This window comes from Lolium perenne, chromosome 3 (assembly GCF_019359855.2).
Source record: "Lolium perenne isolate Kyuss_39 chromosome 3, Kyuss_2.0, whole genome shotgun sequence".
In the NCBI taxonomy this organism is placed as follows: domain Eukaryota; kingdom Viridiplantae; phylum Streptophyta; class Magnoliopsida; order Poales; family Poaceae; genus Lolium; species Lolium perenne.
The window spans coordinates 304447771-304471745 of NC_067246.2; the positions used below are offsets into that span (position 1 = coordinate 304447771).

Here is a 23975-nt window from a genome sequence, read left to right on the forward strand (position 1 = left end):
AGTGCGAGAGTATCACTGAGGGTGTCCTGGAAAAGGCCGACAACTCGACATGCCATAGGTGCTTGACGCTATGCAACTCAGAGTGGGGAAGTGATCCGGACGCCATCACAGTTGCCATGTATGCGTTGAGGTCCGAGGAGACCGTCACGTTCGTCTTGACATTGTCGTGTGTGGCCGAGGTGGACGTCGTTCCATGCACAAGAAGACTCATCGTCAGAACTCCATCTAGCGTGCGGGTCGGTGACGACATACCTGCATGTCATCAGCAGTTCCCCGTCGCCCCACTTCCACACGACGCACAGATCCTAGGCCACCTTTGGCGGCCACATGTCCCGACTAGTCAGGTGGTGAGGTGGAGTATGGTGGTGTGATCCCGCTGCTGCTCGTGATGGGAGGTGTCTCCGCCGCTTCTCAGGACCGGTGTGCCATGCCGCATCTCAAGATGGGCGTACCTGCTATGGCGGAGCGCGCCATCGTGGTGAGAGTGAGAGAGAAAGAGGGGAGGGGTTGGAGTAGTAGGAGCGGAGGTGGCGCGTCCCGCCGGTCTGAATGCCATAACGAGGAAGAGAGAAGAAAGATTGAGGGGATGGTGATGATGTATCTGACATGTGGGCCCTGAATTTCAATGAGAGAGAGGCGGGATGACTAAGCCACATCAGCAATCCTTGTTTGGAAAGGACCTAAAAGTAAAAAAAAGACTAGGATCTGTGAGTTCAGGGTGATAATTTTAAGGATCACAAGTTTATGGTTTGATTTAGATAACCTCTACAAAGTCAAGGTTTAAAATAGACTTTAACAGCTTGTCCATCCAAGCATCCATGGGCCGACCTTCCGGTCCAAGTTGTGGCCCAGGCTCAGCCGAAACCAGGATAGCATCGGAGAGCATACCAAACGTGGGCTTTCCAAAGCTCAAAAAAAAAAAACGTGGGCTTTCCAACACCACGTGCTTCTCTCTCACGGTGACCATATTGGCGCCGAAACCCAGAGGGCCGACAACGAAACCACCCAACCCGCGGCGGCGATGGCGGCGGCTGGAGAGGAAGCGGAGAGCTCCACCGCCGCCGGCGAGCGACCACGCGTTCCCTTCGCTCGGGGCGGCCCGGTGTTCGTCCCCTTCATGGTGGGCCCTACCTCCACCGTCCCCGAGTTCACGTCCTCCGCGCTCCGCGAGGTTCAGGTGCTGCCAAAACCCTAGCTCTTCGATTCGCCCTAGAGTTTCGGTACAATGACACTGTATTTTCCTTCGCCTGCAGTCCCTGCGTGACGAATTGGGGGACCCCGGGGACGAATTTGAGGAGGAGCTCTGGTAAGCCCATGTTTCCATCCTGCTACATCACACAAATCATTTCCTGTCTGCTGTGTGTGCACTTTGAAATCAATGACGCGGGTTGTACTTTGTGTGTGTTCGCAGCGTCGATGAGCTCAGGGTGCTCTCCGAGGGAGAGCTCGTGGAGCGCGCTCTCCGGGAGGCTATGGAGGTGACCTCTCTACTGCTAATCTGCTTGCTCTAATCCCTGTGCTGTGACTGTGAGCCTGTAAACGGCATCTTGATGTAAGATTTCTTGTTGGTGCTCGTAGGAGGACTGGGACTCTGGTGCTCCATCACAACCCGTGGGTCAAAGGTCTGGCACTCCATCACAACCACTGAACCAAAGGTTTGAGGGAGGGTGAGCAGTCTGCTTTTGTTGTTGCTTGGTCGTGTGCTTTTGGTGTGTTTGATTTCTTGTCTTGTTATGGTGGTTTAGGCAAGTCAGATTAGATGCAACACGAGCAGCGGATTCTTGGATAATGTTGGCATGGTAGTTACTAGTTAGCTTCCATGCCAATCAATTTTTTTTTAGCAAGCAAGGCTTTCTGAGGTGTGTGCTGTAGTAAAATTTACTTGAACCTTTAGCAAGTGCGCCTATGAATTACTGCTGTAGTGGTACTTATGTGAACTTTGCTACTCATAGCTACATTCTCGATATTTTTGATATACTACTTTGTGTTTTATGACTTGTGTGTCTAATTGGATCTGATGTCTTCTTTCCATCTTGCACATGCAGAATGTCAGGGAGTTCCACTGCTGGAAATGAGACTGTCACCTCAAGCGCATCAGTTGAAACACAGAGTTCCATATCACCTCAAGATGGTAGGGCAATTGGACTGGACGAAATTGGACTGGTTGAACCACATGACAACCATGGAAAAACAAGAGGTGAAAAGAGAAAAGGCAGGAAAAGGAAGGAAAATAATGGTGTCCTCACCTCAGATTCAACAGTCGACAGAGAGACAGCTGGATCACCTGTTGACATGACAATTTTACCGAATGAACCAGAAGGGAGCAAGGGGAAACCTGGAGGCAGAAAGGGTAAAAAGGGAACCATTTCAAATTCATCAATTGAAAGACCTAGTAAGGAAATGTCAGTTGTTCCACATGACCCAGAAGGCGCAGATGGACAAACAAAACGTAGAAAGTGCAAAAAGAGAGGCAGACATTTTGATAGGGAAGTTCGAGCGCATATTTTACAAGTATGTATCCCCATTTGTTGCCTATGTGCTTTGTTAATGCAGTTTTTGATTAATTTGTCTTGTGTAGCCGTGTAGTTGCTTTGTTCCACTGTTGCACTAGTTCATTGGTGCTTATTCACCTTGGATTGTTTTTGGTCTGAGGCTAGCATCTAAGATATACATGGTTCAGCCATTTTGGCAAAATATATTACATATTTACCAGTTATAATAGAATAGCTGGAGTATCTGCAAAAGCTCTTATATAGTTAATTAGTTATGCTTTAATGTTCCATCTAAAAAGATTCCTCTAAAAAAAAAAGCTTTAATGAGAGTTAGGCCCATGCTTCAGTGATATTTGTACCATGTAAGAGCTGAATGTTAGTTTGTTAGTAGTAACCTGGGATTTCTCTTGTTGTTGGAGTACATCCCATCTTTGTGTCTGCAAATTCTGATCGTGGTTCTGTACTATATTATTTCCATGATGCCACCATAATCAGGGGAGGTATCTTACTAAAGCAGAGAAGATGGCAGAAATCAAGATCAAGCAAGAAGAAAACAAGCGTGAAGCCAGGCTGCACTCTTTCAGGTAACACGGTTAAACTTTGTTCCACTATATTTAGGCATCAGTATCATGATTGTGATGTGGCTATATACATTTTGCCTTTTGGACTATGATTTTTATCTAATCTCAGCGGGGTGTTATTAATTTATTATTCAAGGCACCACGTAGAAATTCTTCCTGTACAATGCTTGATGAAATAACAGTCTGGTACTAACATAACTTTCTGGCATCCTCGATCTCTTACGTATAGAAGGGCTTAGTTTGTAATTTTCTTTTACGAAAACATGGCTGGAGAAGTTTTACTAAGTAGTAATGAGAATCAGAGTTCATTCTGGTTCGGACTCTGAAATTTAACTCCGACTGGTCGAAGCCTTGGGAAGTGCTGAACTACCGATTGACTTCAATTAAACAGCTTCGTTGTATCCTCTTGCATACAACGTAACCTTCTACTATAGTCCCTTTCTTTCACTGCACATGTCCTCAGCCCACCATGTGCAGACAAAGAAAAACCATTAGTTGAGTTGAAAATAGACCATGCTACCTCTAATCAAAGCGTCGAATCAACTAATTACTCCACATGCTACACTGTTGCCTGTGCTTACTCTGCCAACATCAATCCAGGCAAGCATGCATCTTGGCCTGTCCCTGCGCCAGTGCTCCTTGAGCATTTTGTTGCATTTGGCCTTTTGCGCTGGTTAATGTGGAGCTAAATTGTTTCTTTCCTACATCATTATACTTTGGTCAGGCAAATTTGAAGGCAGTATTTTTGTTTGGGTCATCAAATAGATTTTCCTTAAGCAAATCATAAAACAGGACTCTCAGCTGTGCATATAGATGGAAAGAAATGTGACTTTGTAACATGAACTAGTACTATAAAAGCCTAGTAGATGGAGACGTGGAATACTATGAGTAGATCAAACATGAGTTCTTCCATCGCAAATGCTTGCTTCCAATAGTGTGAAGTTTGGCAACACAAAAGATCAGAATCTTTTATTAGGGGCAGAAGGCAGAAAACATCAGTGAAGCATTGTGAATTTGTTCCATGAACATATAAGTTGAAACAGAGTTTCCAGAGGCCGAGGTCACGTCTAATGAAACAGACGGAGTATTTTTAGTAATAACAGTGTAAGAAGTAACCAAAAAAGTTGTTTGTACCCAAGTATCAGCTGGACCGAGCTAGGCTTTATTCATGTTTCCACTAATATTTGCCTGCTGACTGGAACTATAAAGAACAATGAAACCTGGCCTTACTCTTTGTGTCAGGTTGGACTTAGCTCCTTTTGGATATAGATTCTGATACCGGTGTCATTATTTATGAATGTATGGTATTTAGCCCATATAAATATTGTCCTCCCAGTTATTATTTGAGAAAACCAGCTGTGATTTTCCTGCGTTATCCAGTTGAAACCATAATTTAAATACTAGTTTTGTTTGATCTGCTATTTTCCTTATCTTAAGCTTTTACATGATATCATTCTTTTAGTGCAGTGGTGGTGATTCTGTGATGTCCAAAGGCTCTAAGGCCTCGGCGGAGAAAACTGACGTGGCAAAATCTCTTTCATACAACAGTGCCCCTTGGAAGGTTGGAATTGAAGTTATAGTTTGTCACTTTCAACATTTATTTACACAAGCTCTCCTTTTTGTATTTGGAAATTTTCTCTTATCAACAATGTTTTTTGTTTACAGCACAAAGCTTCGAAATCTGAGGAACACATACCTATAGTCTATCCAGAAGTAGTTCTTTCTGTCGAAATTTATGAGCAGAAGCAAAGCTCTGTGAAAGTAATATCTTGAACTTTAGTTACACATGCTAATCTGTAATGTGAAATATGTGTTGATAAAGGTTTGTGGTGATGTCCTGGCCCTGCAGAGCCAGGAATTTCTTGTGTTGGGAAGTCAGCTTCTTACAGAGCTTAAGGACAATATCTACTGTTCAACTAATAAGTTGATGGAGGTGAACAAACAAAGCGATCATTCTGGCTATTTTCTTATCGAGGTATGTTTTCTCTTCAATCTGTCTGCAACTTTATGATAAGTTCTTACGGAAGTGTTGCAGCTTTGCTAATATCAACATTTTTTCTCAGGACACGTTCTACAACGACACGAGACATTATTCTGCCGTTGATTACAGTGAGCCTATACTTGACTGGCTTAAGGATTCCAGTGATGAGGTGGCAGAGAAGTGGGATGCCATAAGTTCTGGCGCGTTAAAGAAACGGCAAAAAGACTTGTTGAGGGGTTTGAATATTTCAAATGTACCCGAGTTTAAATCTGCAAAAATGCAAACTACCCACTTCTCTGATCTGCACTTCCGAATTGGTGCTGGGTACCTCTACTGCCACCAGGTTCCAATCTTACTCTCTTTATGTCTTCCCATAATACCATAGTTTTTGAGAAAAAAATGGTGCCTAGTCTCTCATTCTCTCCATCATCCTGATGTTATAATTATTATACCATGTACTCAAATGTGCAATCAAATTGTCATTAATCGCTATAAATGCCATGGTGGGTATCATTTTTCCCACAAAGAAAAGATGGTATTACCTGTAGAAGAATGGGATTTACCTGTTCCTTTGTTATTGTGTTGTTTGCACTAGAATCTGAGAACAGTTCCAACTTAGATGTGTAACACTGGGTGATGCTTAATTTTCACCTTTTCAGTGCATAAACATGTGCAGCGGAAACAGAACATCTTCTTTCTTGAAAGGAAAACAAGACATTATTTCCTTCAAGTCTCTGACCCGCACAACATTTTCAGGGTAACTGCAAGCACACGTTCGTGATTAGAGACATGAGGTTGATCCACCCGGAGGACACACAGAACCAAGCTGAGTACCCTCTCATGACGTTCCAGATGCAGAAGCGTTTCCAGAAGTGTTCAGTGTGCCAGATCTACCTTGCAACAAAGATGACGGTGGACGACAAATGGGCTCCAAACAATCCCTGTTATTTCTGCAAGCAATGCTACTACCTCCTCCACTACCGAGAGGATGACTCGCTGTTATACCATCATACTGTGTATGATTACCTCCAGGAGTAAATGGTCTCTGTTTTTTTTGGACCCAAAGCCATGAAGGCTCAGCTTTTACTTGCAGGTCTCTTATATGATTTTACAAGGCTTAATGTATATCTTGTACAGTACATCAAAAGCCGTTCGAATTTTGGAAGTCACCGTCCATATCACACGAGATTCTCTACCGCTCATTGATCGCTAGCTGCAAGCGAGTTTGAGCGCCCTCTCCAGGTTGGTCACGACGTCGGATATGTGCGGCCCGTCCTCCACCTCCGGAGCGGCCTCTGTTGATAGTAGTGCTATTGCAGGGGGGCCGTTTGCTGAGAGCTGTCGCTGGATGTGGCACATTTGATCGAGGCGGCGGGTAATGGCGATGTGGCTGACCATGGGGAAGACGATGAGGTAGGCGTCGATCCTGCCCTGGACGTCCTGGAACCTCTCGGCATGCCTGCCGGCCATGATGAACCGGTAGGCCGCGCTTCTCCCCTGGCAGGACAGCACCAGCCCGTGCGCCTCCCGGAGCGCGTCCTCCAGCCCAGACAGCGGCAGCGCCACCTCTGGGTCCTGCAGCTGCAGGTGCGGCAGAAGGTCGGCGATCATGGAGACACGGTGTGCGAGCCGCTTGCATTTCTTCTTGTTCCTGTGCGCAGTCTCCGCTGCCTGTATGATCATGGAGATGAGCCCGCCGGCATCCACCCTGACCATCTGCGCCACCGTCGCCGCCTGACCCAGCCCGGCCCATACCGCCATCACGCCTGGTTAGAAACCTGTCACGTACACAAAATTTCAAGAGCCATCAGGAGCAAAATTAAGAAGAACCAATATTATGCACACTCTGTTTCGAAAAAAGAGAATTGTGCACACAAGAGTCAGACCTCGCTCTCCGACGAGACGGAGAAGTACGAGAACTTTACATAGGCTTGTGCCCTAGCCCACCCCACGCCGCCATGGCAGCTGCTTAGCAGCTGGAATGAAACTTGTCAAGAACCAACAGGAGCAAAATACACAAGAACAAGAATTACGCACATCAGAGTCTGACCTGGCGCTCCGACGAGACAGAGAAGAGGATAGTACAATACAAGTACTAGGGCTTTATTTAGGCTTGTGCCCGAGCCCGGCCCACACCGCCATGGTAGATTGCTAGCTGCTTAGCACCAAGAAAGAAACCTGTCACGTAGAGAAAAGTGAAGGGTGAGTTGGAGAATTAGTGTTTGGTGCTCCTGCGAGAAGAGGAAGAGGATGCCTGTAGTACGAGGGTTTTATAGAGAGAACTGTGTGTCCTCTATACGGTCTTCGCATACAAGTTGCTACTTATTTTGTCACACATCTCTGACTCCTGCCACCCATCCCACTGCCTACCACTCGGCTATGCCGCCAACTCCATTCTTCACATAGCAGACCATGTTTGCTATCGTCGCCAGGATACTCTGTGAACATAGTCAATATGTCCAGATACGATTTCTTCCGTCCAAATTTATCTTCTTTCATTGGCTTATACACGGGGGGTTTCAATCCCCCCTCAAAATTTATTGAAGAGTTACGGGTCTTGATTTTTTTTTTTTAATACTGAAAAGCCTTTTCAAACTTTAGACCATGCTCTAGAAGCCGAGGCAACAAAGGCACACGCCGGTAAGCACTGAAGGGCTCGTAGATGGATCCATCTGTTCTGGGTTTATCATCAAGCAGACTAAGCTGTTATCTCATGGAGGCAGGGAGGCTCAAGAAAATCGACTGCAATCAGAATTCAGAACAGGGCTGCAGATCTTTTAGCAAACTCTGCTCGGGTTAATCGGTGTACAAATTTGTTGTTACGCCCCCGTACCTGAGTGAGCATCAGTAGCTACTGCCGATGATTGTAACCCTGTTTATGAATAATAAAGTTCGCTAATTCTCCGCAAAAAAAAGCTTAGCCCAAAGTTGCCCGAGTGGAAGTATTTGTGTAGTTTTGTAAACTAAGGTTGAAACTCTGCAACAATTTTTCTCCCTGATGAAAAGTGGTAGTATCTAATTGATACTATTTTGATCTTTAGTTAAATATTTTGAAATCAATTTAACCAGAAGTCCTCCTATTCGAAGTGGTCAAAGGTGCTCGTTTGGAGTTCATAGTGAGCTATAATGTTCTTTAAAAGAAGTGAAGCATAAAGCTGAACACATCGATTTACAAAAAAGGCGGTCATTTGACCTTGCGAGTTGCGACAGCCAAAGTCTTCATCATCTACCATGAACAACTTGGGACCATCATCCTCCGATAATGCATCATGCCCGAACAAAGCACACGATTCAAGCAACGCCTTCAAGAAGGGATTATTACTTTCAACCAAATGAAAGGTCAATCATGCTATTCTCACCCCTCAAGCTGAGTTTTGAACATTTTCAATAAGAAATGATACACCTACGCCAACGTGAGTTACCCAACCAAAGAGACCAGTCAAGGGTTTTCATCAAGAGAAAACACATACTTGTCGCTTATTTTCCAATGCCATGGTTCTCCGTCTCCACCAACTGCCACCCTCACAACTCACAAGTCATCCACTTGTGTTATGAACTTATGATCATAGGAGAAATTCGCTAGGCTCAGCCTCAACCTAGTTGTTGCAAAATGAGCCATCGCCGTTGCATCTCTACCCTAGGTGACGACTTATCCCTTGGCCACATTTAAAGTTTAAAGTCCATTCTCTATATGGAAAATTCCACGAATTTCAGTAGTATCTGGAAACATGCTTGTCAATTGCTAATCAACATAGCCACTTGGTTGATTTCCCCATCCTGATTGATGTATACAAAACATGGCCTAATATTATGAATCTAAGAGATAAGTTGTCCACCAGAAGGATCACCCAGTAAAATCTTCACCATTAAAAGGGAATTGGTGATGGTTGTTCATCCCACCTCTTACCCATACCATCTTTCCTATAAAGGAAAGAAAACTTATCTCTTTCAGATGGAAAGAAAAATTATCTTGATTGGAAGGAAAGACTAAAATGTTGTGATTCATTTTCATTTCGAAAATAAAAAAGTTAGCAACAAAATTTGAAAAAAATAGATTAAAAGAGAAAGTATTCCCAGTAGCAATGCACATGTATATTAAGCTAGTAATACATGATATCTTTCTTAGTTAAAACGTAAAGTCTGATCTGCATCATTGATTTGCCATCGGAAATACTCAGTAAAAAATCTCAAAGAGGAGCGTACACGAGCTAGCAACCCGCTAAGGAGAAAATTGCACTAGTAGACTGAAAAAGTATACCGCCTTGCGCGTTGAAATTGAAAGAGAAAGGAGATTAAAGAATGACACCTATTCCTGTGTGCAACTCTTTTTTTTTTAGGTAAATGTGTGCAACCTTTTCTAGGATCTTAAAAGGAACTTTTTCTAGAATAACCATGTGTCGAACTCAATCATTGTTACTATTGGGGTCTATATATCTTGTTTAATGTCCTGTAAGGTAAGGCGCACAAGCTAATTGCCTTCTTCGACAAAATGCGAATGCTTTCTATGAGTGTCCAATCTAAGCATTGGAACAAGGGAGTACGTGAGCGTGATGCAATTGGATGCTCGTCAGCTCCCAACGCTTTTTGAACCTTAGTAATCAGGTACGTGCAAATCGTCCACAACTCGACCACACTCCACGCAGTTGGAAACTTGGAATCGACATATAGTCAGGCAAGTCAAGGAGCAGAGCAACCTTTTAGACATTTAAATGGACCAAAGAATACTTTACCACGAATACGTCTGCCTCCTTGCCCTCGATCCCATGACTTAGGGTGATCCCGGCCTACAGTATATAACTGAATCTGGGATTGTTTATCTAATCATTGTCGACAACACGGAATAAAGTATGCCACTACTAATATACTATTGCAAAAGAAACGGCACGACTCAAAAGAAACAAAGACGCGACGCGGCTCGGTCGGCTCGACAAATTTGTTCGGTAGACGGCGTTACGCGGGATGGGAGATTCAGTGTGGTGGGATATATAGATCTTACCGTGTCTAGGATCAATATATGGTTGTTTATGACCTGACGGCGAGTAGCATCACTAGACTAGAACAGAAAGAACAGGAACCTGGATTTGAAATAATAATATACATAAGGCATCTTTAAGTTTTTCTATTCCAATAAAAAGTTTTGTTCATATAAAAGGATTTAATCCTTTTCCTCTAAATAGAATATTGAGGATGAATATACATTCTCTTTTATGTTTGAACCATTTCCGCGTGTACTTAATTATTGCCTTGTTCTTAATTTAGTGGCAAGAGTAGGAGTGCAGCATTTTGGGTCACAGGCTACACCGAGCCTGTTTTCTTGACCAATTCAAAACTAGCATTTTAAAGTTTTGACAAATTCTGATAAAAATGTAGATATAGAAAATGATGAACTCTACGAATGTGAAAAAAATCAATTTTTATTTATTTTGGGCTGCAAAAAAATGACAAAATCTAAAAATAAGCTAGTTAGGGTTGAGATTTCATATGTTGGTAGATTACATCATTATCTACATCTCAATTTCATAGAGATTTTTTTTTAAAAAAAATTGAAATATTATTTTTCAAATTTTGAAAAAAATGTGCTGCAGGAGTAGTGCTACATGAGTATTGATTTTATGAACCTCCCTTTCAAAATATGACATATATTGCGAGAAAGGAAAACTGACTCCTGAACTACAAGGAGCCATTATTAAAAAAATCAAAATCATGTTTCGGAGTTTCAAAAATATTTTTAAAAAGTTTGATGTAGACAATTATGCATATTACTAGCATACAAAATCTAAATTAAAAAATCTATGTATTTGGGGCTACATAAAAATAAAAAAATCTAAAAAGTGAAGTTTTGAAATATGCACTATTCTATGTATCTACGGCTACATCAGAATAATTAATCTAACAATTTCAAAGTTTTCAAATTATGCACGGTTTAATATACTACGATCTATATTTTTCTCTCTCTGTTGTGTAGGCTAGAATATAAATTATTTTGGCATGGAGACTTTAAACACTTATAGTATATATCATTGGCCACACAAAATTTTGTTTACAGTTTTTTAACTTTTAAATATTTTTTTTGAATTTAAAAAAATAAATAGCTACATAAAGGTGGAGCTCCATTTTGAGTTTCCAGTATATTTTTCCACCAATCATCCACTTTCATGCAGATTTATTAGATACAAATTATAGCATAAGAATTCTTATTAAAAACACACATTATATTTTTTTATGGATGCCAAGTTATTTCGAGAAAATTTAAATATCCAAACCTTATTAAAAACACACTTTCATTTTCATATAAGCTTATTACTACCTCTGTCCATAAAAGGATGTCACATGTTTGTCTAAATTTAGATGTATCTAGACACTCTTTACTGTATAGATTCATCCAAATGTTTTTTTTTTAAATTCCAATGTACAAATCTATGACATGCTTTTATAGATGTGTGTGTGTGTGGGCGGGGGGGAGTAGAAGAAAAGATCGACAACCACATGCCGAGTGTAACTCTCACTGTTTACTTTTTTGTCGAAAAGGTAGCAGGGTTCATTGGTTATGCTGGAAAGATCGGGGGCATGGAAAGTAAAGAAACTAGGTACAACCAAATACAATGAAAAAAGGAAAACGCTTCAGTTTGAGCGACTGATCGCGTGAAAGGATCAGTCACTATTGCTCGTCGCGCTTTGCTGCCTTTCTTTTCCGCCTACTTCTCTGGCTGCTTGCGCACTGTATTACTCTTATCGTTCATGGCCCCACGTGGGCTAACCTCTGCCTGCTGCTCAGCCGCCCCTCAACTTGCTCCCCTTCTCCTCCATGGAAATCTCCACAAGTCAAGCACAACAATGACCATGTCCATGGTGGCTTCAAATTGAAGGCCTCCTACTGTCCCAAGCCTAGGAAGATGAGGGACTAGAGCAAAAGGGTTTGGGGTTGCTGGATCTAGCACCAACGGGGCTCCGGCGAGCCGAGTCCTCAATGGATTATGGTACGAGGCAAGTTTTCATGGATATTAGATGTTGCATGTGCGCATTCAAACTATGACATACTCATATGCATTTTGTTGCGAAAGCACGTGCCAAATTCTCCAAGGTTTATGGGCATTTTGCTACAAGTCTATGTTTTGTCAGATTGTTTGGTGTTCCATGTGTGCTTTAAAATGCTGCAAACATATGTTTGTCTTGCTGCATTCCAATTAAAAAATGTTGAAAATCCTTTTTGCATGGTTTTGTAACATCTTCCTGAAAGAAATGTCGTGTAACTACTTTTTGTTGCATTAATTTTTTTCCGAGTAATGCAAAACTATTTTACATGTATGTAACATCTTCCTGGAAAAACGTTGTGAACAAAATTCGCGGAACCACTTTTTTTTATTGTATTGCTATTTTGAAAAGTTTTGGAACTTTCGTACATTGTTTATAACATCTTCTAAAAAATGATACAACAATTTTTACAATGGTATTTGTTTTTCGCAACGAAGGCAAGAATTTAATTGCCAACGACAGGTGAATCAAACCCATAGTAGATTTCCGACCGGATGGTGGAGAAAAAACTAAGTTCTAGTATGGCAACAAAAAATAACCTTCCGCATTTGCGTTCTACTTTCCTTAATCCTTTGCGGTCCAATTTACATAGCCAAGTTGGTGCAGCGAGCCGTGGCCTAAGATACTGAAGCATGGTGAAGCTAGGCATCATGGAAGCAGAGATTAACATGTTGATAGACTATGCAATGGTTTATATCTGACACCACAATTTCATTTCATAACCTTTGTTTGATTGCTATAAAACATGCATAGGCTCTTCTTGCTCGTTATTTTGGCCTTGTTATTTGGCATTATTAAGACCATGTAATATTTTGGAGTGACTTTGGATGGAGGCGTCTAGTTCGGTGAACCTTGTAATATTGGTTTCTATTAATAGAAATATGGAGAAACTAGAGAAGTGAGTTTTTTTTGGTTTTTCGGTCAAACTAGGGATCACGTGTAATTGTAATTGTACATCGATCATGTAGTATTCCTATAGCCAAGATGCCGTTGAGTTATCTAATTGTACTTGTATGTCGATCATGTATTGTTCGTATAGCCAAAATGCCGCTGAATTATGTAATTGTACTTATGTCTATCATGTTAAGAAGCACATATTACCTCCGTTCTAAAATATAAGCCGTTTTAGAAATCTAGTCATACATTTTGGCATAGTACCATATGTGGATCTACCATCCCTCTTGCTCGGGCATCCGCCCAAGCTTCTGGCCAGCAAGCCTATTTTCGTCCATATTTAATAGGGATTTCTATTTTCGTGCCCTCGGTTTCTTAGTTGTGCTCAGTTTTCCCCAGCTCCTTAGTTTTTCCTCAGTTTTCCCCAAGACCTTGTCTGAAACCATCACAGGTGCTGTAACGGCCGGTTGCCCGACGGTTGACCGTTATCTTCTGACTAGTGGGGCCACGTAGAGCCCGCAAAGACACGTCAGACCATCCATCTTTGTTTGACCGTAAGCATCGCTGTATCCCTGACCAAAACGTGCATGAGTGGGGCTTCGGTATATCGAATGACAAGTGGGCCATGGCGTTGATACAAGGGGCAATACACGGGTAGGAATAGATTTTTAAACGGAGCTCTACAGCGATGGCACGGAGGAGGTGGCCTGCGGGGTGCCGAGATGAGATCGACGTCCACAAAGAACTGCATGAGGCGAGACCAGACGCATTAGATAGATATGAACTAGACGCGTTTAACCATGCAAAGAAGAGAAGAAATGGTCGACGACATCGACGACTACCTCAAAACTTTGACTGACCGTGTCCGACACGAACGCGAGCAATGTAGAGAAAACTAGTGTCTCTCCTTTCTGGCGTGTATAGATGGGTGCTAGAAGAGTGTGGTGGCGAAGGGAAAGACCAGGCGTCCAGCATAGCGGGGCGGCGTGGCCGTGCCCACATCGGCGTGGATGCATGTTCGGCATTGGCATCAGCATGTACGTTCGGCATTGGCCTCGGCGGTATCTCTGGTGTGTCAGTGATCGAATGAGGGGACGGGATTGAGGGTGCATCCCGACGGTGACCTAGCAGTGGCGGCGAGCATAGCCGTTCTGACCATGCCGATATCGGCATCGGCAAAGTTTGGAGGATGTGGTGCTCGAATCAAGGAGGGATTTGTTTCTTGTACGCCAAAAGTGATTTGAAACAAGTTTCGTGTTGAAGTTTAGGTAACGAAAGTTTGTAACTAAGCCCAAAATTATACTAGCGCCATGGTGAGGTTCTTTTTGATAGAGCTATACGGTTGGGCAAACTTTTTTGACACTTTTTAGATAGGGTTCCTTGTTGTTACACGTATGGCATCATGTATGGCAAATTTGGGGTCATTTGGAGATGTTCGAAAAAATCACTTTGCTTAAACGCATGCCGTTTCGTCTCACTGAAACCAGCTTTTCTAACAAGGTGATTTATTCTACCTTCTCTAAATGAACTCAAATTTCATACAGCTGATCTTCTATATATAGATAGATATATTGTTTCGTTTTTATATTTTTCGAACTTTTTATTTCCCTTTATAATAACCAATTGATTTTCAGGTCAAAACCTCGAAAAACAACATCATGTATGGCATCATTTTCGCCATAAACTTCAAATTTTGTGAAACTTTCCCTTTTAGATATTCCTTGTTGTTATAGATAAGGCATAATGTATGCCAAATTTGGTTAGGTCTCACTGAAACCAGCTTTTGTAACAAGTTAGGTTTTTTCGACCTTCTCAAAAGGGATTTTTTTCTACCTTCTCTAAATGACCTCAAAAATCATACAGATGATCTTCTATACAAAGATAGGTAGATTGTTTCGTTTTTACATTTTTTTGAACTTTTATTTCCCTTTATAATACCCATTTGTTTTCAGGTCAAAACCTCGAAAGTTAACATAACTAGATGGTGAACCCTTCCAAACTTCAAATACAGAGATAGATAGATTGGTTCGTTTATCATTTTTTGCGTGAAAATTAATGGCTACAACAAATCGGTGATGGTTTATCATTTTTTCGTGAAAATTAATGGCTACAACAAATCGGTGATGGTTTATCATTTTTTCATGAAAATTAATGGCTACAACAAATCGGTGATGGTTTATCATTTTTTGCGTGAAAATTAATGGCTACAACAAATCGGTGATGGTTTATCAATTTTTGCGTGAAAAGTAATGCCTAAAAGAGTTTATAATTTTTAGCGCGTGAAAATGAATACAGAAAACCGCCCTTTAGCATACTTAGAGAGTGGAAGGTAACCACCGACAGAGAGAGAGAGAGGGGTTATCCTGCCCGTTAGATCATACGATCAACGGTCGGCGGGCACGATCCGCGTGACATGGGCTAGACCAATCAGGGCAATGTTGCACGTGTGAGAGAATTTGTGGAGGGAGAGGGCAAAACTGAGTAGTATCAAGAAACCAAGGGCACCTATGTAATAAACAGACTAAGGGATTCAAATATGAGATTTAAAAAATGGAAAATACGTGTTTTGTACAATAAAACCCATCTTGGCCTATCTCAAACTATTTGCAATACAAATATACATGAGTGTGAGAATTGTGGCCTCATTTAGACAAAGTATGTTTTGTGGAAAGCTGTTTTGGGAAGGGCTTATTGTGGAAAACCATGCACCTTCATAGCTACTAGGTGATTTGAGAAGGCCTTTGAGAAGTGGCAATTTGTGGTAAAACTTGATTTATCTATGACTTATCTATGTTTTGAGAACTGACAATTTGTGGTAAAGACTCCATGAGTATGTGCCACTATTTTTCGGAATTTTTTGCACATTAAATGACTCATTTAACTAGTTAATCACATTTGTTGACTGTCTGTTGACCAGCTACTTGAGGGTAAAACTGAGCATATTGCACTAGCCAGTATTAGCACTCAAGGGGAAAACTGAGCACACACAAAATGCTAGTATAATACTCGAGGTTATACCTGAGTATATCTAAATTTCCAGGGTTAGACTCGAGGACGCGTGTTGCGGTGCAGAAATGGAAGACGTGCAATCGTGGACGCGTGTCGCATTGCAGAAGTCCAAGACGTGCAGACGTGCAGCGGTGGACGCGTAGGACGCGGGTCGCATTAACCACCCCTTGCCTTTATAGACGCCTCCTCCCACTATCTCTGTCACTCTCACTCGCCTACGCAACGCCGCCTCTCTCACGTCCCATCATCTTCTCCAAAGCAAAAAATGTAGGGATTCGTTGCATAGAAAACAAAAATTTTCCTACCGCGAACACGCAATCCAAGCCAAGATGCAATCTAGAAGACGGTAGCAACGAGGGGATTATCGAGACTCACCCTTGAAGAGATTCCAAAGCCTACAAGATGAGGCTCTTGTTGCTGCGGTAGACGTTCACTTGCCGCTTGCAAAAGCGCGTAGAAGATCTTGATCACGGCGCCACGAACGGGCAGCACCTCCGTACTCGGTCACACGTTCGGTTGTTGATGAAGACGACGTCCACCTCCCCGTTCCAGCGGGCAGCGGAAGTAGTAGCTTCTCCTTGAATCCAGCAGCACGACGGCGTGGTGGCGGTGGTGGTGGAGAACTCCGGCGGAGCTTCGCTAAGCGTGCGGGAGCGTTGGAGGAGAGAGGGGGCGGCTAGGGTTTGGGAGGGGGTGGCCGGCCACTAAGGGGGTGCGGCCAGGCTGTGGTCTTAGGGGTGGCTGGCCCCCTCCCCTTGGCCCCTCATTATATAGGTGGAAGCCCCAAGTGTTGGACTACAAGTCTTCGAATAAGACCCGAACCCAAAACCTTCCTTCCATGTGGGGGGGGGGGGGGTGGCCGGCCCCATTGGTGGAGACCAAGGTGGACTCCCCCCTCCTAGGGTTGGCCGGCCATGGGAGGTGGAATCCCTCTGGGACTCCTCCTTCCTTAGTGATTTCTTCCGGACTTTTCTAGAACCTTCTAGAACCTTCCGTAGAAACTTCCGGATCATTTTAAATCTTATAAAATGACTTCCTATATATGAATCTTATTCTCCGGATCATTCCGGAACTCCTCGTGATGTCCGGGATCTCATTCGGGACTTCGAACAAATATTCGAACTCCATTCCATATTCAAGTTCTACCATTTCAACATCCAACCTTAAGTGTGTCACCCTACGGTTCGCGAACTATGCGGACATGGTTGAGTACTCACTCCGGAAAATAACCAATAGCGGGATCTGGAGATCCATAATGGCTCCCACATATTCAACGATGACTTTAGTGATCGAATGAACCATTCACATACGATACCAATTCCCTTTGTCACGCGATATTTTACTTGTCCGAGGTTTGATCATCGGTATCACTATATACCTTGTTCAACCTCGTCTCCTAACAAGTACTCTTTACTCGTACCGTGGTATGTGGTCTCTTATGAACTTATTCATATGCTTGCAAGACATTAGACGACATTCCACCGAGAGGGCCCAGAGTATATCTATCCGTCATCGGGATGGACAAATCCCACTGTTGATCCATATGCCTCAACTCATACTTTCCGGATACTTAATCCCACCTTTATAACCACCCATTTACGCAGTAGCGTTTGATGTAATCAAAGTACCTTTCCGGTATAAGTGATTTATATGATCTCATGGTCATAAGGACTAGGTAACTATGTATCGAAAGCTTATAGCAAATAACTTAATGACGTGATCTTATGCTACGCTTAATTGGGTGTGTCCATTACATCATTCATATAATGACATAACCTTGTTATTAATAACATCCAATGTTCATGATCACGAAACCATGATCATTTATTAATCAACAAGGTAGTTATACAAGAGGCTTACTAGGGACTCCTTGTTGTTCACATAACACATATGTATCAATGTTTCGGTTAATACAATTATAGCATGGTACGTAAACATTATCATAAACACAAAGATATATTATAATAACCATTTTATTATTGCCTCTTGGGCATATCTCCAACAGTCTCCCACTTGCACTAGAGTCAATAATCTAGTTTACATTTGTAGAGATATAACACCTTGGCCTTTCGGTGCTTTATCATGTTTTGCTCACAGGAGAGGTTTTAGTCAACGGACCTGACATGCTCAGAACCGTATGTATTTTGTAATTCATTTGCGTCTCAATGCATTACTCATTTCCAAATGATACAGCATTAAATATGTTTGGTCTTCTGGTGGAACCTTAATTCCGCAGTCTGAAATATGTCACTAATATTGTCACATACAATATAGCTTCAAAGTTCTGACTCTGTCGAAACTACACCAAGTTCTCAAAGAACCTCTTGACTTTAACATCCTTTGTCATTGTCAAAACAATGACATACTCTGCCCTATTTTGTAGAATCCGTCACAATATTTAGAACTTTTCTAAATCTAGCATAGACAACTTCTATCTCATTGTGCTACCTTTTAAACAACACTTAGCCTAATTGAGATTGAAATTTATTTTTTATATGCGACCAAACTAATATCGGTGCAACACATTACATCGATTTGTTTGTCATTAAACCATATAAAATTATATATATCCTTGGATCTTCTAAAGTACTCAAGGATATTCCTACTGTTTGTCCAATAATCATCACATGAATTATTCTGGTATATGCTCCTAACTCTTTAGAGCACAGGACATCTGATTTTTGTACATATTCTTTGTGATCTAAAATCACTTATGTGTTTTTACTCATTGAGTGTCAGATACACTCAAGTCTTGTTAAAACTTTACATGACAAGAACATTTTCTTAATATTTCTATATTGAACTATTTCAATATCCATCCTATGTACTTTGACTTAAACTTATTTATGTGTTTCAATCTATCTTCATAGATCTTGACACTAAATTTGTTTCAGTCCATATTCTTTCATTGAAATTAATTTCTCAATGAAACCTTTTAATCAAGTATATATAATTACATCATTTATAACCAACTATATGTCATCTACATAAAGTATTATAAATATGTCTCAGTGCTCCCACTTAATTTCTTGCAAATGCAAACCTCTTCATCATTTCTGATGAAATAAAAACTCTTTGATTATTTCATCTGGTGAAGATTCCAACTCCGCGATACTTGCTTCATCTAATTGAAGTTCGTATACCTATCTAGTATTCCATGAACTAGCAAAACTCTTGGTTGTATCTTGTATACACCTTTAACACATACTTATGTTAAGTAGTATATTTTGCCATCCTACTAGCATATCTCATAAAAGAAATATGTAGTGATTACTAGAATAATCCACATAGACTATAAGCATTGCTACGGAAGATCTAATCTTATCGTAGTCAACTCTTTGAACTTTGTCGTAAACAACTTTTCGACAAGTCGAGCTTCTTCAAGGATATTTCATCCAAGTCCATCAATTTTATAGATCTATTTACTTTCAAAAAGTATTTATCTATCTTGGATTTCATGGCGCATGGCCATTTTGACGGAGTCAGGGCCCATCATAACTTCTTTGTTTGTAGTTGGTTTATCATTGTTCAAAATCAATCCTTTGTCCACAAATCATTTATTTGATCACAAAGTAAACCATACCTACAAGGTTCAATATGTATTTCGATCTCCATGGCTAAAACAATTTGTAGTCATGGGAGCCATGATCGTCGTGGCCGCTTCCGGAACTAATTCCGATGATGCGCTACTCTGATCATTATGCTGAGGTTCATAAACCTTATTAAGTTCTATTGTTCTCCCACTCAAAAACTTCGCTAGAAAACAATTTCTTGTAAATAAGCAAGTAACATTAACAAACACTTTTGTCTTTTACTTCATAGTGGAAAGAATTCCCAATCAATTATTTGGGATAACCAACAAAGACATTCATCCGATTTTGGTTGTAAACTTATTTACTTATGCTATGCATACCAAAATTTTAAGAAAAGACTATTAGGATTCATACCCATGCCATAACTCGTATGGTGTCATTTCAACGGATCATGATGATGCTCTATTAAGTGTAAAAGCGGTAGTCACTAAAGCATAATCCACAAAAAATATAATGGCATCAATAATTTATCTCATCATTGATCCAACAAGGTTTGGATACATATCTCGGATACTATATCATCATTATGATACTCCGAGAAATGTGAGTTGTAGAACAATTTCATGACTCTCTTAGATGTTTGCTAAAACTCGTAATTCAAATATTTCCACCATGATCCAATCATAGATATTTGACTTTTCTATTACGATGATTTCCATTTCATGCTGAAATTTATTTGAATCTATTCAAATGTTTCAAACTTCTTCCTTATCGAATATATCCACATATATATACTCAATTCATTGTTGGAAGTTTTTATGAAGTAGAAGAATGTCCCGCACACAACTATGCCCAGTGAACCACATACATCATTATGTATGTTTTCACTAAGTTAGTTGCCCATTCAACTCTTGGCCTATGAACGGTATTTTAGTCATTCTCTTTAGAAAAGATTTGCAAGCGCCAAACGATTCAAAAATCAAATGACTCCAAAAATCCATTTGCATGGAGTTCCTTCATGCGTTCCTTTCTAACATGACCTAAATGACGGTTCCACAAATAAGTGGAATTCAAATCATTTGCCTTATGGCATTTTAGCATCAGTATTATGTGTGTGTGTTTCACCATTAAGATTTATAATAACTTATCCATCGTACATGGAGTAATGTCATAATTTGAACAACTCATTGTTTTCATTTGACCAGAGCAAAATAACAATTATTAAGTTCTTTATTATAAATTCTAAGGGCTAGATAGAATGCTAACGACGAACATAATAACACTTTATTTTCTTCCAGTCGTGTATTCCTATCATATTCCTTGTCAGTCACTTAGGCCATTGTATTCTTGTATTGCGTTGTTTTGTATGACACTTCATACCAACCAATATGGTACAAATACCAAAGAATTTCATTGTGTGACCTAACTAGGAATATAACCATAACATGTATATCATTTATATACACCTGAGCTAGACATTCTAGTCTTTTCTTTCTTTCTGCCAATAATCTTTTGTAGTTTCTCTTTTAGCTTTCCTCATTATTCAGAAAAACACATCAACTTCAATAACTTCTCGGTTTGTTGGTCAAATACCAATAACCTTGAGGTTCTTACTTTGAAGTTGATCATCATATGACAAGTGTTCCGGATTTCACTATTAGTAACCTTGTAATATGATGAACAATTTCACTCATAATTTTATCCATTGTATCATGATGACTTTCTGAGACCATGTCTGTACATGCTAGGCTCATAAAGTTTTAACCTTGGTATTCGCATGTGCAAATCTGGCTTGCACCCGTTGTATGCACACGTAGAATCTATAACACCCGATCATCACGTGATGCTTCGATACGACGAGTCTTAGCAACGGTGCATACTAAGGATGATAACTTCATGGATATGCGAATATTGTTAGTGCCCCAATAGTTGGAGGATTGGGACGCCTTGCGTCTTCAACCTTCGTACATTCCCATAAAACTTATGAGTTTATGTAGTCTCACCAAATTATATTCTATCATCTGGCAATAAGGTCTTAGATATCACATATATCTCATACCTTGATTATTTCTAAAAACTAAATTTTCAGCTCCTTACTTTTCAAACAGATTTGAACTTCGAGTTTCACGGAGACAAGATAACTTTATGTACTAATTGAAACCATAGCTCTTTGAAACAACAATGTGAGGTTTACTAAAAGTTTGCAATAGGACTTAATCAATTCTTGATTCTTTAACAATACGGTACCAATCCGTAAAGTTTCTTATCAGATTTTAACAGTATTTCTATCTCAATTACAAGACTAGCGCATAGTAGTAAACGGATGCCAATACTACAAAATTAATTCAAAATACTACTCAGACTATGTTTATGATAATTAGTTCATGTTTTAATCTAATTACTAATGAACTCCCACTTAATACAACATCCCTCATAGTTGTTAAGTGGTACACGATCCAAATCCACTACACCAAAACCGATCATCACGTGAGATGATGTAGCTTCAATGGTGAACATCAACATGTTGATCATATCATCCATATGACTCGTGTTCAACCTTTCGGTTTCCGTTGTCCCGAGGCCATGTCTGTACATGCTAGGCTCGTCAAGCAAACCCAAGTATTCCGCGTGTGCAACATGGCTTACACCCGTTGTATGTGAACGTTGAGTCTATCACATCCGATCATCACGAGATGCTTCGAAACAACGAACTGTACAACGGTGCATACGAGGGGAGAACACTTTATTATCTTGATATTAATGTGAGGGATCATCTTATAATGCTACCGTCGCGATCTAAGCAAAATAAGATGCATAAAAGGATTAACATCACATGCAGTTCATATGTGATATGATATGGCCCTTTTGTCTTTGCGCCTTTGATCTTCATCTCCAAAGCACGGACATGATCTCCATCATCTTCGGGCATGATCTCCATCATCGTCGGCGTAGCGTCAAGGTCCATGGCGCCGTCTTCATGGTTGTTTACCTTATGTAGCAACTATTACAACTACTTTGAAATACTACTCAACATGAAATTTAAAGACAACCATAAGGCTCCTGCCGGTTGCCACAATACAATAATGATCATCTCATACATATTCATCATCACATTATGGCCATATCACATCACCAAACCCTGCAAAAACAAGTTAGATGTCTCTAATTTGGTTTGCATATTTTACGTGGTTTAGGGTTTTCGATAGAGATCTAATCTACCTACGAACATGAACCACAACGGTGATACTAATGTTGTCAATAGAAGAGTAAATTGAATCTTCACTATAGTAGGAGAGACAGACACCCGCAAAGCCTCTTATGCAATACAAGTTGCATGTCGAACGAGGAACAAGTCTCATGAACGCGGTCATGTAAAGTTAGTCCGAGCCGCTTCATCCCACTATGCCACAAAGATGCAAAGTACTCAAACTAAAGACAACAAGAGCATCAACGCCCACAAAACCATTGTGTTCTACTCGTGCAACCATCTATGCATAGACACGGCTCTGATACCACTGTAGGGATTCGTTGCATAGAAAACAAAAAATTTCCTACCGCGAACACGCAATCCAAGCCAAGATGCAATCTAGAAGACGGTAGCAACGAGGGGATTATCGAGACTCACCCTTGAAGAGATTCCAAAGCCTACAAGATGAGGCTCTTGTTGCTGCGGTAGACGTTCACTTGACGCTTGCAAAAGCGCGTAGAAGATCTTGATCACGGCGCCACGAACGGGCAGCACCTCCGTACTCGGTCACACGTTCGGTTGTTGATGAAGACGACGTCCACCTCCCCGTTCCAGCGGGCAGTGGAAGTAGTAGCTTCTCCTTGAATCCAGAAGCACGACGGCGTGATGGCGGTGGTGGTGGAGAACTCCGGCGGAGCTTCGCTAAGCGTGCGGGAACGTTGGAGGAGAGAGGGGCGGCTAGGGTTTGGGAGGGGGTGGCCGGCCACTAAGGGGGTGCGGCCAGGCTGTGGTCTTAGGGGTGACCGGCCCCCTCCCCTTGGCCCCTCATTATATAGGTGGAAGCCCCAAGTGTTGGACTACAAGTCTTCGAATAAGACCCGAACCCAAAACCTTCCATGTGATAGCGAAACCTACCCAAGGTGGGAATCCCACTTGGGCCTTCCATGTGGGGGGGGTGGCCGGCCAAATTGGTGGAGACCAAGGTGGACTCCCCCCTCCTAGGTTTGGCAAGCCATGGGAGGTGGAATCCCTCCGGGACTCCTCCTTCCTTAGTGATTTCTTCCGGACTTTTCTAGAACCTTCTAGAACCTTCCGTAGAAACTTCCGGATCATTTTAAATCTTATAAAATGACTTCCTATATATGAATCTTATTCTCCGGATCATTCCGGAACTCCTCGTGATGTCCGGGATCTCATCCGGGACTTCGAACAAATATTCGAACTCCATTCCATATTCAAGTTCTACCATTTCAACATCCAACCTTA

General features: G+C 41.3%; 2 protein-coding genes across 5 annotated transcripts; one reads left to right on the forward strand and one right to left on the reverse strand.

The window, feature by feature from the left end:
* Window positions 1-965: 965 nt before the first annotated feature.
* LOC127345305 (snRNA-activating protein complex subunit) lies at window positions 966-6233 on the forward strand. 4 transcript variants are annotated; one of them, XM_051371756.2, is made up of 11 exons: window positions 966-1177; window positions 1254-1306; window positions 1412-1478; window positions 1579-1667; window positions 2046-2511; window positions 2988-3076; window positions 4541-4634; window positions 4739-4834; window positions 4923-5048; window positions 5137-5397; window positions 5811-6233. In XM_051371756.2, exons 1-11 carry the CDS (start codon window positions 1022-1024, stop codon window positions 6090-6092), a joined length of 1779 nt encoding a protein of 592 aa, XP_051227716.1. In that variant the 5' UTR covers window positions 966-1021; the 3' UTR covers window positions 6093-6233. The 4 variants fall into 4 exon arrangements, with proteins under 4 accessions (XP_051227716.1, XP_051227718.1, XP_051227719.1 ...); XM_051371758.2 differs by having other exon boundaries at window positions 1579-1655; XM_051371759.2 differs by having other exon boundaries at window positions 1579-1622.
* Window positions 6234-6248: 15 nt separating this feature from the next.
* On the reverse strand, window positions 6249-6779 carry LOC127340230 (cell number regulator 13). The gene has a single exon (XM_051366003.2). The coding sequence runs from the start codon at window positions 6768-6770 to the stop codon at window positions 6264-6266; it is 507 nt and encodes a 168-aa protein (XP_051221963.1). The 5' UTR covers window positions 6771-6779; the 3' UTR covers window positions 6249-6263.
* Window positions 6780-23975: the final 17196 nt, after the last annotated feature.